At 45.3% G+C, this 20,608-nt stretch overlaps 1 protein-coding gene across 1 annotated transcript in view; it reads left to right on the plus strand.

The window, feature by feature from the left end:
- Positions 1–2,187: 2,187 nt before the first annotated feature.
- The window catches only part of LOC8035469 (23 kDa integral membrane protein), a 35,848-nt gene continuing 17,427 nt past the window's right edge, over positions 2,188–20,608 (plus strand). The window contains exons 1-2 of the mRNA XM_040214038.2: positions 2,188–2,403; positions 18,051–18,245. Of these exons, the coding sequence (XP_040069972.1) occupies positions 2,230–2,403; positions 18,051–18,245 (369 nt within the window). The 5' untranslated portion in view covers positions 2,188–2,229. The remainder of the gene's footprint in view (positions 2,404–18,050; positions 18,246–20,608) is intronic.

A 20,608-nucleotide genomic window follows, 5' to 3' on the forward strand; every position in this document is an offset into this window, starting at 1 on the left:
GCGAGGAGGCGAGAGGCGGGAAAATCAAACGCCAAAAATAAAAAGGCGCGCGCGCGCGCGGGAAAATTTTTTTTCGCGATGCGGTTTTTTTTTGCGTGTCTATGACTGCAACTTGCAGCGTTTTAGACAATAAAAATAAATACGACCTTTGGGGTGTCAGTGCCCCTTTAAGCATCTCTTCCTGTGCTCGTGCGCGCCGGTGTTATGCTTTGGCCGCTCGTCGCCAGCTTAGCCCAAGGACGCCTGTGATGCAGTTTCTACGGCTGTTGAGTATAAGTGCCTGGGGACGGAATGTGAGAGGGCCCCTTGTTCGGGAATACCACTTAACCTGCCGGCGTCTTATTTATTTCTGCGCTCAAACTTTTGCTTTTGTGATGAACAAAATTAGCACTAGATTTAGAAAGTAGTTAGTAATTTGAGTAGAAGTTACTTGAAAGACGTAGTTAAATTAAACTACTAACTGCCCAAATAAATTTGTAATTGAAAGATACCAAGTTACTCGGAAAAGTAGTTAAACCACAGTAGTTTGAGAAGAGTATAGTTGAACTACGTCCAAGTCTGCCTGTCCCCTATTGCCCGCTTTGTTTGTCATAACGTAGACGATTGGGCTAGTTGGCTCTATTAAAAGTAGAAACAGCGCACGACACGAGCAGAGCAAAATAAGACAGACAAACAACAGCGCTCTTTCTTGTCTGTCTTGTTTTGCTCTGTCCGTGTCGTTGCGTTGTTTGTGCGTTTTTCATAGTGACGCTTCAAAACTCAACACCCCAGCCTCACGCTTTCGTTTCCGTTTTGTGAATCTACCCGTTCCCACAGCGCGCACCGCGATAGCGGATCGAAAAGTGCAGATTGCAAAGCCAAACATCTACAGCTCAAGATAAATATAGCAAGCTGCAGCTCGGAACAGTTATCCGACTTTATGGAGATAGTGGGGACCGTTGAGGTGACGCTTTCGGCCGGTGGTACAAATGTTGCCTGGTTTTTGATTGCAAGAGACATTTTGTAAACTAAGGAGTTCGGTACTTTCAAATTTCTACCAGCCGTATCCGAGAAAATTTGGGGACGTTATAAAACACGCCACGCTCAACTACATGCTGTACTAGGCTGCAGGAAATGGTTGAACGCGCAAATACAACTGACATCAAATAATAAGAATATTTCCTGGTGCAGCAGACGAAATAGCAAAATATCTCAAAATGGAATAATATTGTATAATCATCGTATACAGATGCGTAAAACGAACAGTAAAAGCTTCAGCAAAGCCTCCACTGCCATTTTGAGCTGTTTCCGGGCATTCTTGTGATGTCAATACCTCTCTTCGTTTCATAATATTCAAAATAGCTCGTCGTAGTATCGTACGTAACCATCAAACAAACGTAGACAACCAAATTTAAATATTCATTATTCATATATTTACTCTCAGCCCTTCTAGGCCACCGCAGGAAGAATCGTTATAAAAAGTAATCACATTACATAGTCTCAAATCTTCATAAGCATATAAGTACATTTTCGATCCGACAACAGTATAAATTCAAAACGTGCGCACAGAAGAAAAAAAAAAAGTTTCCTCAAAATACCATTTTGAACACTTAGAATACCACACAACGGCGCCAAACTAAGGCTTCTGCTTTACCGGACGTATAAAAAGAATCTTCAGAACGAACTCCCTTTAAAGAATCGGCGAACCAGGGCAAGCCCAATGGGCATGCAAGCACAGAACCGACATTGCGAGCTGGTACGCCAATGCTTCGAAGGGCTTCGTTTCATTCTCACGACAAACATAAAGCGGGGGTCATTCGGCTAATGCATCAGACAAAAGGCAGTCTGCAGAAACTGTCCGAGGCGTGTCCGCAGACATGATGTCTGCTGAGGACACTGTGTCTGTTGTGACAAAAAAGCAAAAACGCCTTTCAAACCCATGTCCGGAGTTTGTTCTCCGACCGACAGTCAACCTGCGTTCAGAGTCAATACAGTACGTGTTTCCGCGTCGCCCGCACAACAAAGCCGGAGACCAGAGGACGATCCCGTACGTGGGGTTCGTACACAAAAGGCCTGCTTGTTTGATGGGGCAGACGACAGGCCTAGAACGTTTTTTTTGCGCACCTATAGCACTCGCGGCCAAAGTCCAGCCCCAACGGACGCCTACGATAAGCGGGTGCCGCGATAAGCAGATGCCTCCCTCCGCGGCGAAACACACAGGCACGCCTGGAGAAGAGTAGTCCAGAGGAAATGTCCGCAGCCGAGAAGGGAGCGACCGGCGGCGGTGACAACCCGCCCTCGGCCCCCGGGTCCACAGCCCCGTCCCAGCGTGTGCGTCCCAGCCCGAAATATGAAGTCAAAGGGACGTCGTGCGGCGTGGCATGTCTCAAGTACCTCCTCTTCGTCGTCAACGTCATCGTCTGGGTGAGCGTCGGTCGCGTTTTCTGGTCGATGCCTTTACCCAGAAATCCCATGGGGTCGATCCCCACCCCTGCCCGTTTCGATCTAGATGAGCATTGCACCGGCCTGCGGTTGTGTATCACTATATAATGCGTGATGGCGTGATGCATCCAAGGCTTGAGCAGTCGTACTGCACCGGCAAATTTCTGATCAACAGTGGGTAACATTGCAATAATACTCTGGCAGGCGAATCGCCCGCTGTCTAAACAACTAACGACTAATTTGTTACTAGTTTTTGTCGATGCCTTGGGTTTGTTGAAAGGCGCTGCCTGATGGTAGCGAGCCTCTGCACGTCTAGTCACTGACAAGTTAAGAGGGTGTGACTTGTTGCGTTGAAACTTCCTGCCTTGTGATTGGTTTTTCGGCGTTCTTATCTACTGATGCCGCTCCCTCATTGACTGCGGAGCTACATGCTCGAGACTCGCCGCACCCTGCGTTGCTGTGTGTGACTCTAGACAGTCCTCCATGGGCTTCTGTGGCCTTACCGGTTTCAATTTGAGCCCCGTGAGACGCACGCCGTAGTCCCGAGAGCCGAGAGCGAAAACTCTCAGAAGCGTCAACAATTTAGACCACAGAATTGCATCCGTGCCAAAAGCGAGTCAAGCAAGGCTCGAGTTTAATGGAGCAGCCCAGTCAGTGGACGTGCTGTACTGACCAAAATGTCCTCGTGTAGTGGTGTATTAATGCGACAAATTTGAAGATGAATAACGTTGCTTTTGGCCATAAACGTTCGACCGCGAAGCATATTATTACGGCACGGATAGCACAGATAAATAAGGTGTAATCGCATGTTCGGAGTGAACACGGAAACGCCCAGACCTGAGACAGCGACCCGTTATCTTGTTGCCTGTGTGCGGAAGTAACACTTGGAACCCTCTTGGTGTACACGGTAGCATATCAGTACACTCCCACCGAGAACGCTAGGAGCGTTAAGTCCTGTCTACGCATGTCTGCCAGTAGACGACCGACATCTGACAGATTTTCCGGAGAGGCCACGCTGATCCTGAAATTCGGTCAATTTGGCGGAAGTCTGATGTCTCCTTTCGCTTGACGAGCCTGCAGGTTGTATACATCAACAAGCTGCGTACAAACCAGGCAGCGTAGGCCCACACTCAATGTGTGGGCACTGCTCGTGAGCAGAAATCAGATCTGCATGTGAGGTGAAGCGTCTGCGCATGCGCAGTGCCCACAGCAACGCCTTTGCAGCGGCGTGACGTCAGAGAGTGGAGTATAAAAGGCTTTGCTGCCTTACGGCTGGCTTGCAGGTCGTCCTAAGCCAAGACAAGTCGAGTTCAATTCTCTTTAGCAAATCTGACAAAATATTTAGCCACTGTAGACTGCAGCAATCGCTGCAATCTACAGAGGTAACTTGGTTTAGGCCTGACAAAAAAAAAAAGTCTGCGCTGTAACAGTGAGAATACCGGAATCGCTTGAAGCGTCATGCCCAGAGTCATACCACAAAGTCATCGCAACCCCCCACCCCAGTGCTCTGCGGGAAAGTAGGCCTACTAAATATCTTGGACTGAAGGCGTCGTATTGATGTTGACGCACACACTGCAACCTCGCGGTTTATGTCGAGGTGCACTTCCAGGGTCTGCATTTTGCTCGACTGTACATATCCTGACACCTACTCGAAGCATGGAGGTAGGAAACTTCTTGATGCGACATGACGCCACCAGAGGCAAAGCCAGGACTGTTGGGGGACACGCCCTCAACGATGACCAAAACCACAGCTGTTTTGATCACCCCCTCTCACGTGGCGTCACAAAGCCTCCAGAAGCTTCCTACCTCCATGCTTCGAAGGTATCTCTAAACTAAAACTACGGTGCCTAGAGCGAGCGTCTCCCACTGTTGTGTGCTTAGCGTCCCATACTGCCCGTACATCGAAAGGGGTCCTTTAGTGGCAACAAATGACGTCACAGAAGACGGAGCGTCATGCCGTCGGATGCCGCGATCCTGGTGGTTGGTCGTAGCAGTTTCGGCAAAAATGACGGGCAAACGTGAATGCGGCTGCTGTCACGGCGTCCCAACTCCTGGCTGCCGGAGCTTACGTGGACTGCCACACTGGAGAGCAAGCTGCAGCGGAACAGGCGTCTGCCACGTAACCACAACTGTTGGGACCCCGCCAGGATCGCGAGCGTGACACTTCTACGCGGACTTGTACGTAACGAGTTAAAAGTAACTGATTACTTGTAAACAATTACATTTTATTGTAACTTTATAACCCTTCAGTTACTTTTTTTCTGCGGCAACGTTCGCTGTAATTCAATTACTGTTCTTTTTCTTTAACCAATTACAAGCAATCAAATATATGTTTCCGAAAGTGCTAAAATTATTTAGTCTAGTTGTTTTACGCAAAAGATCGCTTTGTATGCCCATGAGTCACACGTCTATGTTGCACCAATGTTAGACACTTACCAAGATACCAGAAGGATTAGAGTGCGCTCAGAGGCGTCTTGAGTGCCGAGCTCTCGAGAGTGCCTCGTTTCCTGTGTAAGGGGTGGTAGGATTCCGGTTTGCCGCGGCCTAGACGACCGTGTTCTGCACTGACCTCACCTCGGCATGAGAAAATGCCCTCCTTCCCCCTCACCTGCGCCCCCCCCCCCCCCCCCCCCCCCCCCCAAATTCCATCTCGCAGAATTAACAAGCGCGTGCTTGGATAGAGGTGCTGGAGGTGCTAAGAACTAAGAGTTATCTTATCTACGATTTATTTTTACTATAACGGGCTGTCTACTAGTCTAGCGTGTGGCTGTTTATTTATCCCTCCCTCTCTCTCTCTATTCCTATGTCTATCTCTATTAACAAAGGAAGTGTCACATTCTATTAGCAATAGACAAAAAGGAACTAAATATACCTTGAACATGCGTATGCATTTTTGATTTCGTAACAAAAAGTTAAAATAGTAACGTGAAAAGTAATCGATTCATTTCTGGTAATTTCCAATTACTTGTGTGATGCAGTAATTGATTACTGTAATCATTTACATCTTTCAATAAAGTAATTGTAATCCGTAACTTTTTTCAGTAACACATACAAGACTGCTTCTACGGCGTCGTCGGGTGGATATAGAGGCTCTACTTTTTTGAACGCGGTAAAGACACCGTCGCGTTCCAGACACCACCACACTAGAACGTAATAAGGCGGTGTCATTTTATGATGTGCCTATAGGAGAGCCCCGGAGACTAAAACAGATTCATCGATGGCAAAGACTTTCGATGACGCTACACAGCTCATTGACAGAAATTACTTCGATAAAGAAAAAAGAAACCTGTAAGTTCATTTTTTTCTGCAATCAGCTAATCACAGCGAACCATAGAAAGGTCGCAGCGAATGACGGAGCTCTGAATAACCAAAACAATGCGATGTGCGCGGGAAGACGTTTCACTTGCTCGTTTTCCCTGCGCCCATTGCATATCTCAGACCTAATCGTATTCTGAGCTTCACCGATCGCCGGGATGCTTGTACTGTACACCGTGATTATCCGTCCCCGTTTTCTGCGGGAATGTGAACTCCCCGGCTCGTCCACCTGAACAGCTGTCCAGCCACAACAATCGGTGTGGTGCACGTCCCTTCAAAACAGGAACGAAAGCTCGTTTCTCGTTCCTTCTCGGTCTTGGAACGAGTTCCCGTCACAAGTTCCAGGAGTTCGAAAGGAAACGCGTTCCCGTTACTTCTCTAAGAATAGAACGTGTTTTTGCATTAAGGTATGCTTTTGCGTATTTTAGTCGAATATTGCGCTAGTAGATAAAATAAAGCGAGCAAGTTAGAATATCCACATCGAACTATACTGTCGTGTCGTCATGATCAGATTTGTTCCAATTCCTTGTTTTTTTACAATCTCTCTGACACTTTCACATCTCTCGAAGTCGGAGCTTGAAATAGTCAATATTAAAATGCCTAAATGTCTACTAAGTTGGTATAAAAATTCAGATATATGGCCGTTCTTCCTCCTCGCGTTCCCTCGACAACGTAAGGAGTTTCCGTTCCAGTTCCACCGATGTGAAATAGAACGGCGGCGTTCCTTCGTTTCTCCTGGAAGGAACGGGTTCCGTTCGACATTGAGTCACATATACCGTTGCCAATCTACAGGTTGCGTATTCCTCTTACTGCTGGTGAAGGCTGTCAGTATAGTAATAGCAATATGGTTCTTATCAAACATTCGAAAATAAGAATAAAAAAGTAAAACCTGCAGCAATGCGGAAACAATCTTTACAGATCGTGATAGCAATATCATAAGCACCACGTTGAAGAAAAAAAAAATTGTTCGTCATTACTTTTTTAGCATGTTCGTTAGATTTTGTTTTTTTTCGGTGTACGTGAATTAGTTGTTTCCATGTCGTCAACTCCATCTCGCGCTGCCAGTACGATATTGTTGTGTGACGCCGTACAACATGGCAAGACTGTTGCGCACATGCTGGCGTGAGACTTAGGTGTAACATAGTCAAAACGCGAATAAAAAAACAGACTTTCACTTTTTTGTTCAGTTCGTCTCTCTTTTCTATTCAATCTATACTTACGTGTATTTTCTTAGAACAAAAAAATACTCGAAGTAATTCTATGCATACATATGAAAACCTGTAAAGGCGTGACCCTGAAGCCACGCAACCGCGATGGCATTATTGATTACATGGCACGGGTGTGCAGACGCTCCAGCTCACGTGAACATATGGTTTGTGCGCATGTGCAGTGCGTGGCACATTGGATCGTGTGCGTGCGTGTGCAGGAACGGTGTCACGTAATATTCCGAAACTGCACCGTCCATTCAAGAATTACCCTCTGGAGTTAAGATCGCTCCGGAGCTGCGTTGTTCTGAGTCGTTCTTTCGGCACCACGAAGCGAGCGAAAACAGTCCGAGATAAGAATTGCGGGCGCGGTTCGCGACCAACTCCGAGCCGGAGCGCGGTGCGTCCGTCGCGGTATGCGTGTGCGTAGCTCCGAGGTCATAAATTGCGAGCATTTACAACCGACGTGGGCTGTAAAATCTTTTAGTTTTGCGTTCTGCCGCTGTCACGCTTTGAGAAAGCGACGGTGAAATACGGCATTGTGAATGACGACGCACAGTAACTCACAGTCAGTTTTTTTTTTTTTCGTTTTTTTTTTTTTTTTTTATTGCGTCTTAATTTCAGGATGTTTTGTGGTACCAGGTGAGATTTTGTTTCTTAAAATTATGTGGATTTTTTAATAGATTTTTTAAATCGTTATTAAGACTTATCCTTAAAGAGAAATTAGTTTTAGACTTTCATGTTTCCAGCTGAACAGAAAATCGGATCAATATCTGCTACCCCAGGTATGTAGTGTAGGCCCAGATTTATACCGAATAAATAATAATAATAATAATGATAATAACAACAGCAATAATAATTAATATTATTAATAATATTAATCAATCAATGTTTATTATAGTGCCCAGGAACAAGCTTGCGGTCTTGGTACTGTCACACTGGATGGAAATGAATGCGTAAAACAAACAAAGACAGAAGAGCAATGCACTATAAGGTAACTGCATATAATCATACACGACATACACTGAGCTGAATGACAACAAAATGCAATTTCTAGGTCTTGTGTACAATGACGAGAAATTCCAGTAATGTAAAAACAAGTTTGAGAGGCACTCAAAGCGAATAACATACGAAGCAGTACCACAAGCACAGACCCAGCAATGTACAACAATGTATATGCTCTTCGAAATCAATCTTAAAGTGAACCCCAATCATTATTCACCCGCCGGACAGGTCTTCAATAGAAATAACAAATTCCCTGTAGCACGACTTAAAAATATCGAGTTTCTCAGACTACTGGTTATGAAGTTCAGTCAGTCTAATAATTGGCCTTAAAAGACTGAATTTTTTTGGCAATATAAACTGATGATTGATTCCGAGTAGACACACGCGGAAGGCAGACTTCAGACAAGAGGTTTGGTGACTTAATCGAACCATGCAACATTTTAAGCAAAAACAATAGGTCCGCCTTCTGCCGACGCCGGTGCAGGCTTAGCAAGTCAACACGCTCTCACGTTGCGTCATAAGTTGAACAATTAACATCCTTCATAAAATAGCGATGTTTAAAAATGGAAATAAACTTTTTCTGAACTCGTTCGATTTTCAATGAGTTAGTTTTAGAAAATCCGTTCCACACAACTGAGGCCTATTCTAACTGGGGCATACATAACGAGGGGCACAAAGTGGGAAACGCAGAAGGATGCTTGAAGTCCTTCGATAAACGAGAGGCAACACCCATCGTGCGCAGAGACGAGTTAACGAGCCTACTTACGTGACTAGAAAATCGCAGACTAGGACCGAACATACCTCCCAGATTTTTCATTGCACAGACCCGGGTCAGGGGTTCACCATGAATACTATATGCTAAAAAATGTATTCTGTGTTTCCCGGTAAATGTCACATAACCCGGGCCCCCCGCCCCCGAAATCTTCCATTTTGCTGGGACCTCCTCTCCCCCCTCCCCTCATACAGCATTTTTGCAATTTAATTGTGGTTATCTCCTGGCATGCTATTTCAATTTTTTGTTAAACATATTCCAGTTAGTATATGTAAAGAGTTGTTTTATTTGTTTTTTTACGGCGAGCGTTAATTAATCCGGGTATCAATCTGTAGGTTGGAAAGTGATCACTCCCGTGAGTTTCGATGTCTACAAGCCAGCGAGGTGGGAGCGAAATGGAAGACGATGCTAGCGTGATTTGTAAGCAGCTGCTAATTGTTGCACCTTAAACAAATGTTGGACTTCCGTCATTCAATATGGTTAGGTCGTGTCGGTGAGCAATGTTTATAATACTTTTTCCTTGTAATGTGTTTTTTACCCCTCCCCATAGAGGATGGTTGGCGTTAAAATACCCAGTGAGGCTGGTCCAGAACTTCTTTGTAAAATCTGGCCCTTGGTTAAATGTATGCAGCTTAGAACCGTGGTGTCCTTGCTAATTGTTTCTGCCACGTATTCATTGGTAGGATGGAGATTTACATCGTGTACCACATACGTGAGGTCCTTACGAATCGCCAGTAAAAGCCCCCTGGGACTTCTTCCACGACATGAGTGGAATACTTCATAACCGGACAAGCGTAATGTTCGAGGAACAAGCGATTTTGATATTGCTATTACAGGGAATTGATATTGGAAGGTTAATTGACGAAAGTCTGAAAGACGGTTGCGGAGGCCTCGAGTATTCCATTGAAAACTGAATGAGTTGTTATGGAACTTCTCTACCTGCACCAGGATCTGATCAGAGGAAGAGCGATGTGTATGATTGTGATTGTAGCGTGTGGCCAGTGTAGAATCAAGGGAAACGAGAAGATTACGAAGCAGCGTTGCTATCGTGTGTAGCGCATTTCCCAGGTTCTGTGATTTTGGTGTTTGACTCGATCTTAAAAGCGGTGGGGCCTTACACTCGTTGTGAACTTGCTTTGGAGCCCACTGAAGCTTCTTCGATTGGCTGACGCTTTCTTGGTGTTGGTCGTGTGAAGAACCAGGTGACTTTTGAACAGAACTTGTCCCGTCAGTTGAATGGCTTGGCAGAGGTGGGAAGTCTGCATCACTCGCTGGGGGTATCACAACCGCTTGCGGTGCTCTCTTGGTTTCTTTATTTCGGCGAACTTCTATGCTCAGGATCTTGATTTCTGGGGCCAGATGGCTTCACCACAGACCTGGCAGCTGTGTAGTTGACGTTGTTTTCGCTGCTGTAGGCTGATATCTTCTTTTCTGTCTCGTAGAAGGTGCATTGGCGTGATGTCGATTCGTGGAGGGGGGGGGGGGGGGGGGGGGTTGCATTTGATGCACTGCGGTTATTTCGCTTACCACACTGCGTTGGTGGTTGCCGCCACAGCGACTACACCGCTCCACCTTGTTGCATACACTTGCAACATGGCCCAGAGCGACCGCATTTCGGACATTGTCCAAGTTTGTTTGTGTACAGTAAGATTTTGAATCTGGTCTGGCCTAGATTGACGTACTTTGGAGCAGGTTCTGTGGCAAAGGAAAGCTTCACGATATCTGATTCCCCTAGTCTTCTCACTTGGGTGACAGGGACAGTTGCGCGTATCCCTACCTGGAGGTGCGCTTCTGTGATATCCTGAAAAACTCCACAGATGATTCTAACAGCTGAAGATCTTTGATGTGCCTCATAAACACTTACTGTCATTCCGCAAGTATTGTTTACCAACTGTGGCTTAGCGTAACTGCAGTTAAATGTACCCGTGTAACAAGGGTATAAGTGGGGCCGCCGAAGCGGAGGAAATCAGGATTTAAACAAATATTTATCACGCCCACAAGTATCAAAAAATAAAACAAATGAAAGTGTAACATAATAACCCGAACAAATGGGACCCTAACGAAACGCATGCCGACGGAACACCAGGAGACACGTCCTCGCGCGTGGAGGTAGCTTGTCAGGACGTCACATAGTTTCCCGTGTGACGTGTAAAGTTTCCAAAAGGACTACAATTTACAGCGATGTTTTTAAGCAAATTATTGCTTAAAAAAAAAAAAAATATATATATATATATATATATATATATATATATTTTTTTTTTTTTTTTTTTTTTAAGCAATAATTTGTTTTTAACAGAGCACCTCCAAGGCTTTTTCACACCGCAAAGCGTGAAGTTTTCGTCGTGGGATGCGCGTGCCGGGGAGAAATCCCCGGGATTTCTTCCTCGTGTGAATACCCCTTAAAGCGACGGCACAAAGCTGCCTCCCACTTCCAACGCAGAGCTCTTTCTCGCGTACAGTTAAACCCCTCTGTTTGTTGTATATCGCGTGCCTTAACCCCCGCCAGCTCTACCGCAATAACTGTCGGGTTTGAGGGCTCTGGCGTTCGGCCGCGCTTGTCACACGTTTAATTTTTTTTCTTCTTCTTCTTATTGATACTTATCTACTTTGCACGTAAACAAGGCAGGTGTTTTGAGGACTAAGCCCGCAGATTTTCGAAGAGAAATCTACGGAACGCACATTGAAGCCCGCCTAGGAATCGAGACAGGAATCTGCCCCCTCCCTCACCGGATCGATGAGAGAGAGGGAGAGAAAGACAGAGTGTGCTTGGACAAGCCTCGGCACCACCTGCTCCTCGGCTGACGCATGAAAACGAGAGGAAGTCTGGAATAGCAACGTTTCATAGCGGTATTTCATATTGACCTTTTCGGAGCGGCTTGGATACAATGTAGACGCGAAACACGAGCTGAAGTGTTGTGCAATCTTTTTTCTTGTTGATCTTTTTTGTTTATTATTTTGCGTGTTTGCTAGGGGACTGCATGCAGCAGTGTAACAATGTGATCCTCATGCGTCACACATAAAGATGTCGAACTTTTTTCAAAATTCGACGAAGTTCGACTTTTTAAGCAGCGTTGCCCAATTTCAACACAACAATTTATAAATTTTGAAAAAGAAAATATAATTTAACCGGTAGTTTTTTTACACGTGATAATGACTAATGTATGCGTAATATAAAATCAAGCGTATAAGCTTTTAGTTAGTTATGAAGTTATCTTTCGACGGAACCAATGAATTCAATAAATAGTGCACTCTTTTTCCGCCAGGCGGCGTCAGCTCGTACCCCCATGTCCATAATAGTTGAACTTCAGTCGAACCACTGCCGAAATTCAGGTTGAAAGTTCGAAAAAGCCTAATTTCGTCAATCTGTAACCAAGTTTGCAGCCTTCTTGTGACAACCGTCCTCGTAGAATGCAGATTCTTGACAGTTTTGCTCGTCTCATGAGTTCAAAAAGGAATAGTGCCACCTCTCATCATAAACCGTGCTTTAAAAAGTCATGAAGCATGCTATCTAATCCAGTATTAATTAGCCATACGTAAGACCATCAACAAATTTGCACGAATTGGCATGGTTTTGGGGAGGAATACATTAATTCGAAACTTAATTTCTACACATCACGGCAAGAACATCTCAACACTCGGAAACCTGATCATGGAACCTGAAACAAACAGATTACGCAGCGCGTATATCGATCACGCTGGTAAGGGCAGTTTGACCCCACCAAAGACTGGGTTGCAACCCCACCAAATGTGTTCTGATCAGAGAACTGCGTCGGCCCGTTGCCCCAATGTGTCAGCGCACCGCAGCTCAGATCACGTGGAGCGAAAGCTGGGCAGGACCTAGGGACTCTGAATTTAATCCCCACTCCTACCCGTTTCACCTGGATGATCATTGTACCAGGGTGCGGTCGTATATCCCTGCTCCGTGGAACACATTAAAGACCCCAGGCCATAGTGCTGTCTAGTAAACCTCCATGGAGCAAATTTGACTTACAGCGAAAAGTATGAATTGTCGTAGAAGTCTGTCTTCTTTCATTTGCGGAACGTCATTTGACTACAGAGTAAGGGAAAGTTGAGCATGTACGCAGATATATTGGATTACATCGGTACGTACCCTTATGAAATTAAAACTGGCCGTGGTGGGATTCAAACTCGCCACTCTGAGATGCACGACAAAGACTCGTCTTTCTGCTTGGATTGGAATAAATTAGATTGAATTGTATAGACCTTTCCAACAAACGCCTTCTGCGAGCTGCCATCTTTTCTTACTGGACTGTTAAACGCCTTCTGAGCACGCGCAATAGCGCCTCTTGCGGAAAAATCGTACGCCGCGCCTGCGTAACAGTCCAGTGACTCAACATTTTTCGCCTGGGCGATAAGCGATGGAAAGGTCTATACAGTGAGAGCTAAACGATTTTTATCGAGCGACCGAAACAAAACTAAGCCAGACAACAACTAACACAAAAGTATGTGGAAATTCTTATACTACAGCTTAAAACGGTTGGGGGAGGGGCAAGTTGGGATTTTTTAAAGGGAGTGGGATCATGGTGTTAATAGGATTAAACAATAAGCAGCTTGCTTTTCAACTACAGTCAGCGTCAACTCTAACAAAGCTAAACAGCGAGCAAACGTTCCAGAATATTTCTTTGGCACATCGGGACGCGAGGAGGAGCACGCCAAAGACCAACACACAGAACGAGCAGAAAACGCGCGATGGCGACGCAACCAAGCACACGCCGTCATTGATTGAGGTCGGGGGAAAAACAGAATCACGTGTGCTCGTTTGGGGGTAAACAAAGGCACGAGGTGCGCAATGAGCCGACAAACCTGAACGCGTTCGAATGGAACACAAGACGAAGTCACACGCTGTCGGAGTAGTGCGGGGCTGCATCACAGTGGACAGGGCAGGCAGGTGGGTGCTTGCTTCTTTTATTTTGAACGGAAGATAAGGTTACACAACAGTGCAGCACAAAATAGTTAACGCAAAGTATAGCAACATGAATATGATGCTAGCTGCACACATCACCATATTTATATATTTTTTGTCTTAACGGGAGAGGGCATGTTAAACTGGGTTAATATTTTATCATTTGTAACGGAGGTGAAATTTCAAGGTTACCACTTAGTTACGACTGAATGGCGCTATTCAGTGTTAAAATATATATATATAAATAAGCCAATGAACGAAGTGCAATAAAACTTCTCACCAAGGCGGCTTTAGGTGGTGCATTTATCGAACTGAAATTTTCTGAGTGTAGGCTTCCGGGGGAATATAAGAAAGAAAAGAAAAGCGTGTTATTCCATGTGCGCAGAGGGAGCATATGTAAACTAAACCGTCCGTTTGGCGCTATCATTTACAGATGGCACAACATGGAGCAATAACTTGAGAACGTCTTCGACAGTAACACCCTAATATATATCCAGCAAATCCGAGCGTGTGGTTGCCACCCAAATCGCTGATCTCGAAGCAATAGGATTACAAGTAAAAGTGGCACCTCCTGCGGCGATCACTTGGAGGGCTGCCCTGGCCGCATGATGAGTTTATTATAGCAGCCGGGAAACAATAAACATCGGAGCCAAACAGTTGTAAACATGTCCGCGACGTCTGTGCGCCCCCCCTCGTCGACAGAAGCCAGGGTTGGCACTACCGCGAGCTAGAAGTAGCTTCGTGGATCCTTGGTTCGTTTATTTTGAACGGAAGATAAGGTTACATCCACTTGGCACAAAGCAGCCTGCAACCTAACACGCAAGCAATTTTGAATACCATCGGTGCGGCAAGCAGCGGACGGGCGCACGGTGCTATCCAGTTTCGCTTTAAATTGCACGAATGATATTTAGCATAATAACGTGTTGTTGTTGCTGTTGTTGTCTTTTTTCTATCTCATATAAAACGTCATGTTTCGACGTTACCGGATTTTCAATTTTAAACCACCGTACTTTCCATACCGACTATTTATTGGAACCATCGCTTGGGTCGATACACGTCAAATCCGGACAAAATATGGCGAACGTATGCACACGGACGTGTTATGTATCACGGGTTTCCAACAACCCACCGGACAATACTTGCTTTTGCATAACATCGAGACAAGGGCCCGAGAAAGCCCTCCGAAACAAGGCATTAGAAACCACCGCGTCTTTAATATCTTGTTGTTTTTTTGTTTTTTTTTTTTTTTCTTAACTTCATTCGTGATGCATCTTTAGTGTCATTCTGCGAATGTGGAACTTTGAATGTAATCAACTTTAAAGCATTACAAACCACAAACCTGATATTTACGAACGAATAAAGCTAAAGTCCAAAGATAAGAGATTCCTACAAGTAGCGACATTCTTCAGCGCCGACTGCGTGATGGTGCAGGTTTTAGGAAGCGAATGGGCAGCGCACATCAGAAGTTTGAACTAGGGTTGTGCGAATAGTGGTTTGAATGGAATAGCGCTGCGTCATTCATAGCTTTGATAACGCATGTGAAAGCCAGGACGGCCGGTTCTATCAACAGTGCAGAAGCTAGGAATGACTCTGTGCTATTCGATTCAAACCACTATTCGCACACCCCTAGTTTGAACTGAATTCCGCCATTTTGTGCCAGCGGAATGTGCTTTGTCATCTGTAATGGTCGTCGTTACTTGTAAAAGAAGTATCAACGGGGTCTTTAAGTAAAGCGCGTTCGCCCACAGAACCTGCGCACGCACAGAAATCCGTATGTCATCAAAGAGCCCAGCGTCTGCGCGCGCGCCTTTTTAGGGCCACACCATGCATCGCTTTGGACTGACGTCGTCAAATCGCAGCGCCTGACGTCAGGTGGCGTGACGTCACACGGCGTGATGTCCATTGAAATCGGCAAGGTGTGGGATGGCGGAGCTCGCGATTTTTGCGATATTGGGGAGTTTTTGGTCGCTGTAGACCTTTTCTGCAAGTGCGCCGCCATCTTGAATTGACGTAACTTCCAGTATTTGCGAAAACATTGTTTTGCCTTTGCCACGCCAATATAAGGCATTTAGGCCCCTTTATTTTTTTACTATTCGCAGGTTGAAACTTTTTAGTATTTTTTCGTCGCCCATACCGGATACGTCTATTAGGTGGCTGGGGACGAGAGTACACAGAAAAGGTCTTTAGAGCAGACTGTATATAGATCCTTCCAATAATCGCCGTCTGCGCGCTGCTATTTTTTTTTTTTTTTTCTATACACGTTTGCAAGTCCAGCTTCAGGGCGCTGCCATCTTGCTCGCTGGGGTGCGCTTGGACGTGGCCTAATCCAATTACGAAGCCTTGCTAAAACGTCATATTCGGATTATGGCCGCACCCAAGCGCACCCCAGTAGGCAACATGGCGGCGCCCTGAGACCGCACTTACAAACGTGTATAGCGGGCTGAAGAACCTGTGCCGAGCATGCGCAATGGCTCTCTTCTGTAGAATATCTGGCGTCGAGCGTGCGTCCAAAGCTCAGTAACTTGGCGTTTTTTCTCATGAATACCAAGTCCTGAAAAGATGTGGAGATTAGTGGTTTTAGACGCTAGAAATAAAAATCCGTTTTGCAACGTTCTTTGACGCCCAGAGACGACTTTTAGTTCGTGAAGAACAGTTTCGCCTCAAGCGCTATCTATCGCCCCCTGGCGCACTAGAAAGGCAACTGAGCCAGGAAGAGCTCTTTCGCATGAAGAAAGGAGATTAAAAGAACCCATTCTAGGTGTTTCACAAAGAACCCTTTTAGGAGATGGTTAAAATAACTTCATAAGGGTGAACATTATGGACAAGTCAAAGAACCCAGGGGGTTCCTCGACTTGCCCATCGCCCCCTGGCGCACCAGAGAGGCAACTTAGCGATGAAGAGCTCTTTCGGATTAAAAAAGTAGCTTAAAAGCACCCTTTGTATGTATTTCACGAAGAGCCTTTTTAGGGGGTGCTTAAAATTAATTTCTTAAGGTGAATAATATGGACAAGCCGAGGAACCCTTAAAAGTTCTCTCACAACCAGACGTGTTTTCTTTTTTTTTTCTTTTTTAGTGTGTACGTTTACAAAACCTACTCTACTTGAAGTGCAATCTCTGAGTAGGTACTTGTAGTTTACTTAAAGTTGTTTTTCTGGTATTTTCCTAGGAAAGTGAAACTTGTGGCGTCAAAGCACATTTCACAAACAGCGTCTTGTTTGTATCACAAAACGGTGCTTTGCGAACTCTCAAGAAATACTGGGAGGGATACTCTACTATCACCAGAAACACGAGCAGACGACGCATCGCCAACTTTGCAACTCCCTTGGGTGCAAGCCAGTGCAAACGGCGTCAATTCTGAAGTCTGAGGGAGAAGGGGGAGGATGGGAAAGACTCGACGAGTTCACGAAAGAGGACGAGCGCCTTGATCACACGCTCGGGGAAATTAAACTCCTTCATGGATCACGCGCTCGCGTCCTTGGCTTTCCCAGTGCTATAAACAACCTCTAAGGTCTAAAATAAAAGTTCACAAATTAAAAAAATATATATAGCGTACCGTTATCTGAAAATGAGCTATCGTCTTACCAGACGTTATCTGGTCATTTCTCTGAGTGAAGTAATGGAGGTTGTAAGACCGATACAAATAATTGACTTTTAAGTTGATTATGTAGATAGTTCGTCAGCGAGAGTAAAAACACTACTTTGTGGCCACTTGAATTTATCCAATATTCGCTACCATTTCCGAAAATAACTGATGCACCCTCGATTACCCCTAAAACAATGCACACCAACAAAAAAAAATTTAAAAAATTGTATAGGGAGAGTAAAAGGGCATCATGGCAAGATTGCGTTCAAAAGTACTTGTACTTTACTTTAAGAGTACATTATGTTTATAGTATTTTACTTCAAATACATTGCGCCCGGTGTACTTACTACTTTACTTGAAGTACATAACCTCTCATTTACTTTCTACTTTCAAGTACTTTTTAGACGTACTTTACTCAACGCTGGGATTTAGTAGACAGTTCCGATAACTCCAATAACCATATCCAAAACTCCGCCGACGCCCTTGCGCGTGCATCGTATCGTTACAGTTATCGGAAGTATCGGATCGGTTTACTGCAATTTCATAATTGTGTTATCGGAAAGATCTAACCAGGGGTTTCTCCAGGAATCCAAATTAAGGGGGGGTCTAAATTTTTAGGGGGGGGGGGGTTCATTAGGGAGGGGGAGGGGGGGCATTGAGAATAGAGGAGTCGTTGCGCGTTAAGGGGGTGCTTTCAGAAAAACAAGGGGGGAGTACACCCCCCCCCCCCCCCCCCCCTCTATGGGGTTGTAGGGAAATCAGTGGATATAACTCTCAATCCTAGTTAAACTTCAAAGTGAACAATCTGTGCTCTTCTTTTCTCAGCTCCTGGGGCTGGCGGTCGTCGTCGTGGCTGGAGTCACACTGGCCAGCGGCAAGACGAGCGATGCTTCCCTCACGGGCGTTCAGAGCGTGCAGCAAGCGGCCGGCACGGCCATGTTTCTCGGATGCCTGCTCCTGATCGTCGGCTTCCTAGGCTGTTGCGGAGCCATCAAGGAGTCCTACCTGCTGCTCGCGGCGGTGAGTCGGCATTTCAGAAATGGGGACGACTGATCCCATCAGAACTTAGTCGTACAAAACTGTAATTACTATTTTAAGAAAAATGATCACCTTCTGCGCTCCGCCATCTTTGTCTACTGGGTCGTACAAGGCCTACTAAGCGTGCGCAGTCTCTTGCAGTATATCAGACGATGCGCACAGTCCACTGCAGACCAGTGGTTCGCCATTTTTCGCCCTGGATAATAAGATAGGGTTTCGTGTTTTCCGTATATACCGATAAACACCGAAAACTAACCCCGAGGCGCCTTTCTCTGAGCCGGTGAAAACCGAAAAACCTACATTTAAGCTCTCGTTAAACAAAAAAAAAAACACGCACGCTTCAGAAAAAAAAATATACATATATATTAATATATATTCTGCTATTATTTCTTTTTATATCATTGGCTCGGAACACAACTGCAGTGAATTGACCTTGCGGTTGTTCCTTTGAAACCCTTTCTTGTTCCGTTCTCTTCTCTTATCTTTACCAGCATTACTGGAGAAAATATTATAATTTATGAAGTTATAAATTATAATATTTTCTCCAGCCTTATACATACAGCACAAATTCGACAAACACTGATCTCTCCGCCATTGAAATTAGACACCGAAAAACACCGATTCAAAAAGAAAAAATAAACACCGACTAATAACTTCCGAATTTGAAGAAACATAAATACCGAAAACATGGATCCCTAGTGATAAGCGATGGAACGGCTGGACGCACTTTTCCAGCGCTTGTTACCCAGGCGAAATACGAGTGGTGGATCACTGGGCCCTTGACGCATGCGCGGCATCAGATGTCACCTCATTTCGCAGAACAACTCCGCATGCTCAAAAGTCTTCCCACAGTCCAGTAGACAAATATGGCGGCGCGCAGAACGCGATCATTGGAGTGGTGCGTCTCAGGAACGCGCTTCGTGCAAATGTTGCAAAAAAAGGTCAGTAATGTAGTGAGAAGATTCTCCTGCGGTGGTGTTTCTCCAAATAAAGCGACCGTCCGCAAGAGTCATTTATTGCACTTTCCTATTTGCGTATCCAAATTAGTATAAGTTCTTTATTTCGAAATTGATTCGTCGATGAGCTTCTAAACGGCGTGTATTTAAAGTTATTATTTTTAAATAGCTTCGTATTAAAATGCCGATGTTTTTTTGTATATAATACCTTGAACGTGATTCCTACTTTTTATTTTTAAATATATCAAAATATTCCTTCTTCTGTGATGCTAGTTCGAGATTCTGGGTCCTGCAGCAATCTTCTCTGCGTTCCCTTTGTAGTCACTTGACAGACGGTGAAAACCACTGCCCCGTGAGCAAAGTAGAGCGATGACGTGATATCTCTCCAGGTGTATGTATGAGGCACGTGACAACGCATACCGTATACATTTATGTGAACTGTAATAAAACGTCATATATAGTCATTATTTCGACGTCGAACCAACCTGAGTGAAGTCCCATGGGACGTCGCGGACGTCCGGCACTTTTTTATCGACGTCGCCTGAGCGTTTTGCGCTATACCTGGGTCTCTCCCACGCCCGAGTGGCTCACCGGAGCCGCATATTTCGTCCTTTGCCAAGGTGCTGTTCACCATTTTAATGGATACAAAATTACGGTTCAGCATGCGATGATCAGAATCCAGCATGCGCACGTTCGTCGCTTCGGAAAGCGAGCAAAGCAGTTTCCAAATGCACAACGATGGCAGCACGCAGAAGACCCTTTTCTAAATGGCATCTAGCGAGCAGACACGGTTGCTATATAAAAGTACCTTGGTTTCGCTGCGCTTCGGGATATTTCTAGAGCCCCCTGAGCTTATAATCGTGACGCATCGCAGATCGCGCCCTTTCTTGGGCCCGACGCTCCTCGTCGTCTGATAGTGTCGGTCACCTGCGGCAGCCGGAGGTCGTTCCCCCCTATCTCTGGGCTCAGACAAAAGCCATTTTGAGACCCGCGGAGGGGTCGTCGCTTCTCGCGGCTGCCTTTCGGCGATCAATCAATTTATTTCGGGTTCGAATGGAACTTTCCCGCGTTAGGGAAGGGGGGTTCTACATCGCGTCGTCCTTTTTGAGACATTTAGAACCATGAGTAAACTTGTAAGTCAGACTGACCATGAAACGAAGCGGTATATAACGGCTTCCAGTCAAACAACACCCGAATATGTATAGCCAGAAAAAGGTCTGCGTGTCACATGGGCAATGGTCACGGACGGTTTAAGAAACCTACGCGAAGTGCGAGTTCGTCTGCTTCTTTTGAGGGGCTTGTGGTGACGTCAGCTTTTTTTGGCTATACATATTCGGGTGTTGTTTGACTGGAAGCCGTTATATACCGCTTCGTTTCGTGGTCATTAGT

Source organism: Ixodes scapularis, unplaced genomic scaffold (assembly GCF_016920785.2).
Source record: "Ixodes scapularis isolate PalLabHiFi unplaced genomic scaffold, ASM1692078v2 ptg000783l_1__unscaffolded, whole genome shotgun sequence".
NCBI lineage: Eukaryota > Metazoa > Arthropoda > Arachnida > Ixodida > Ixodidae > Ixodes > Ixodes scapularis.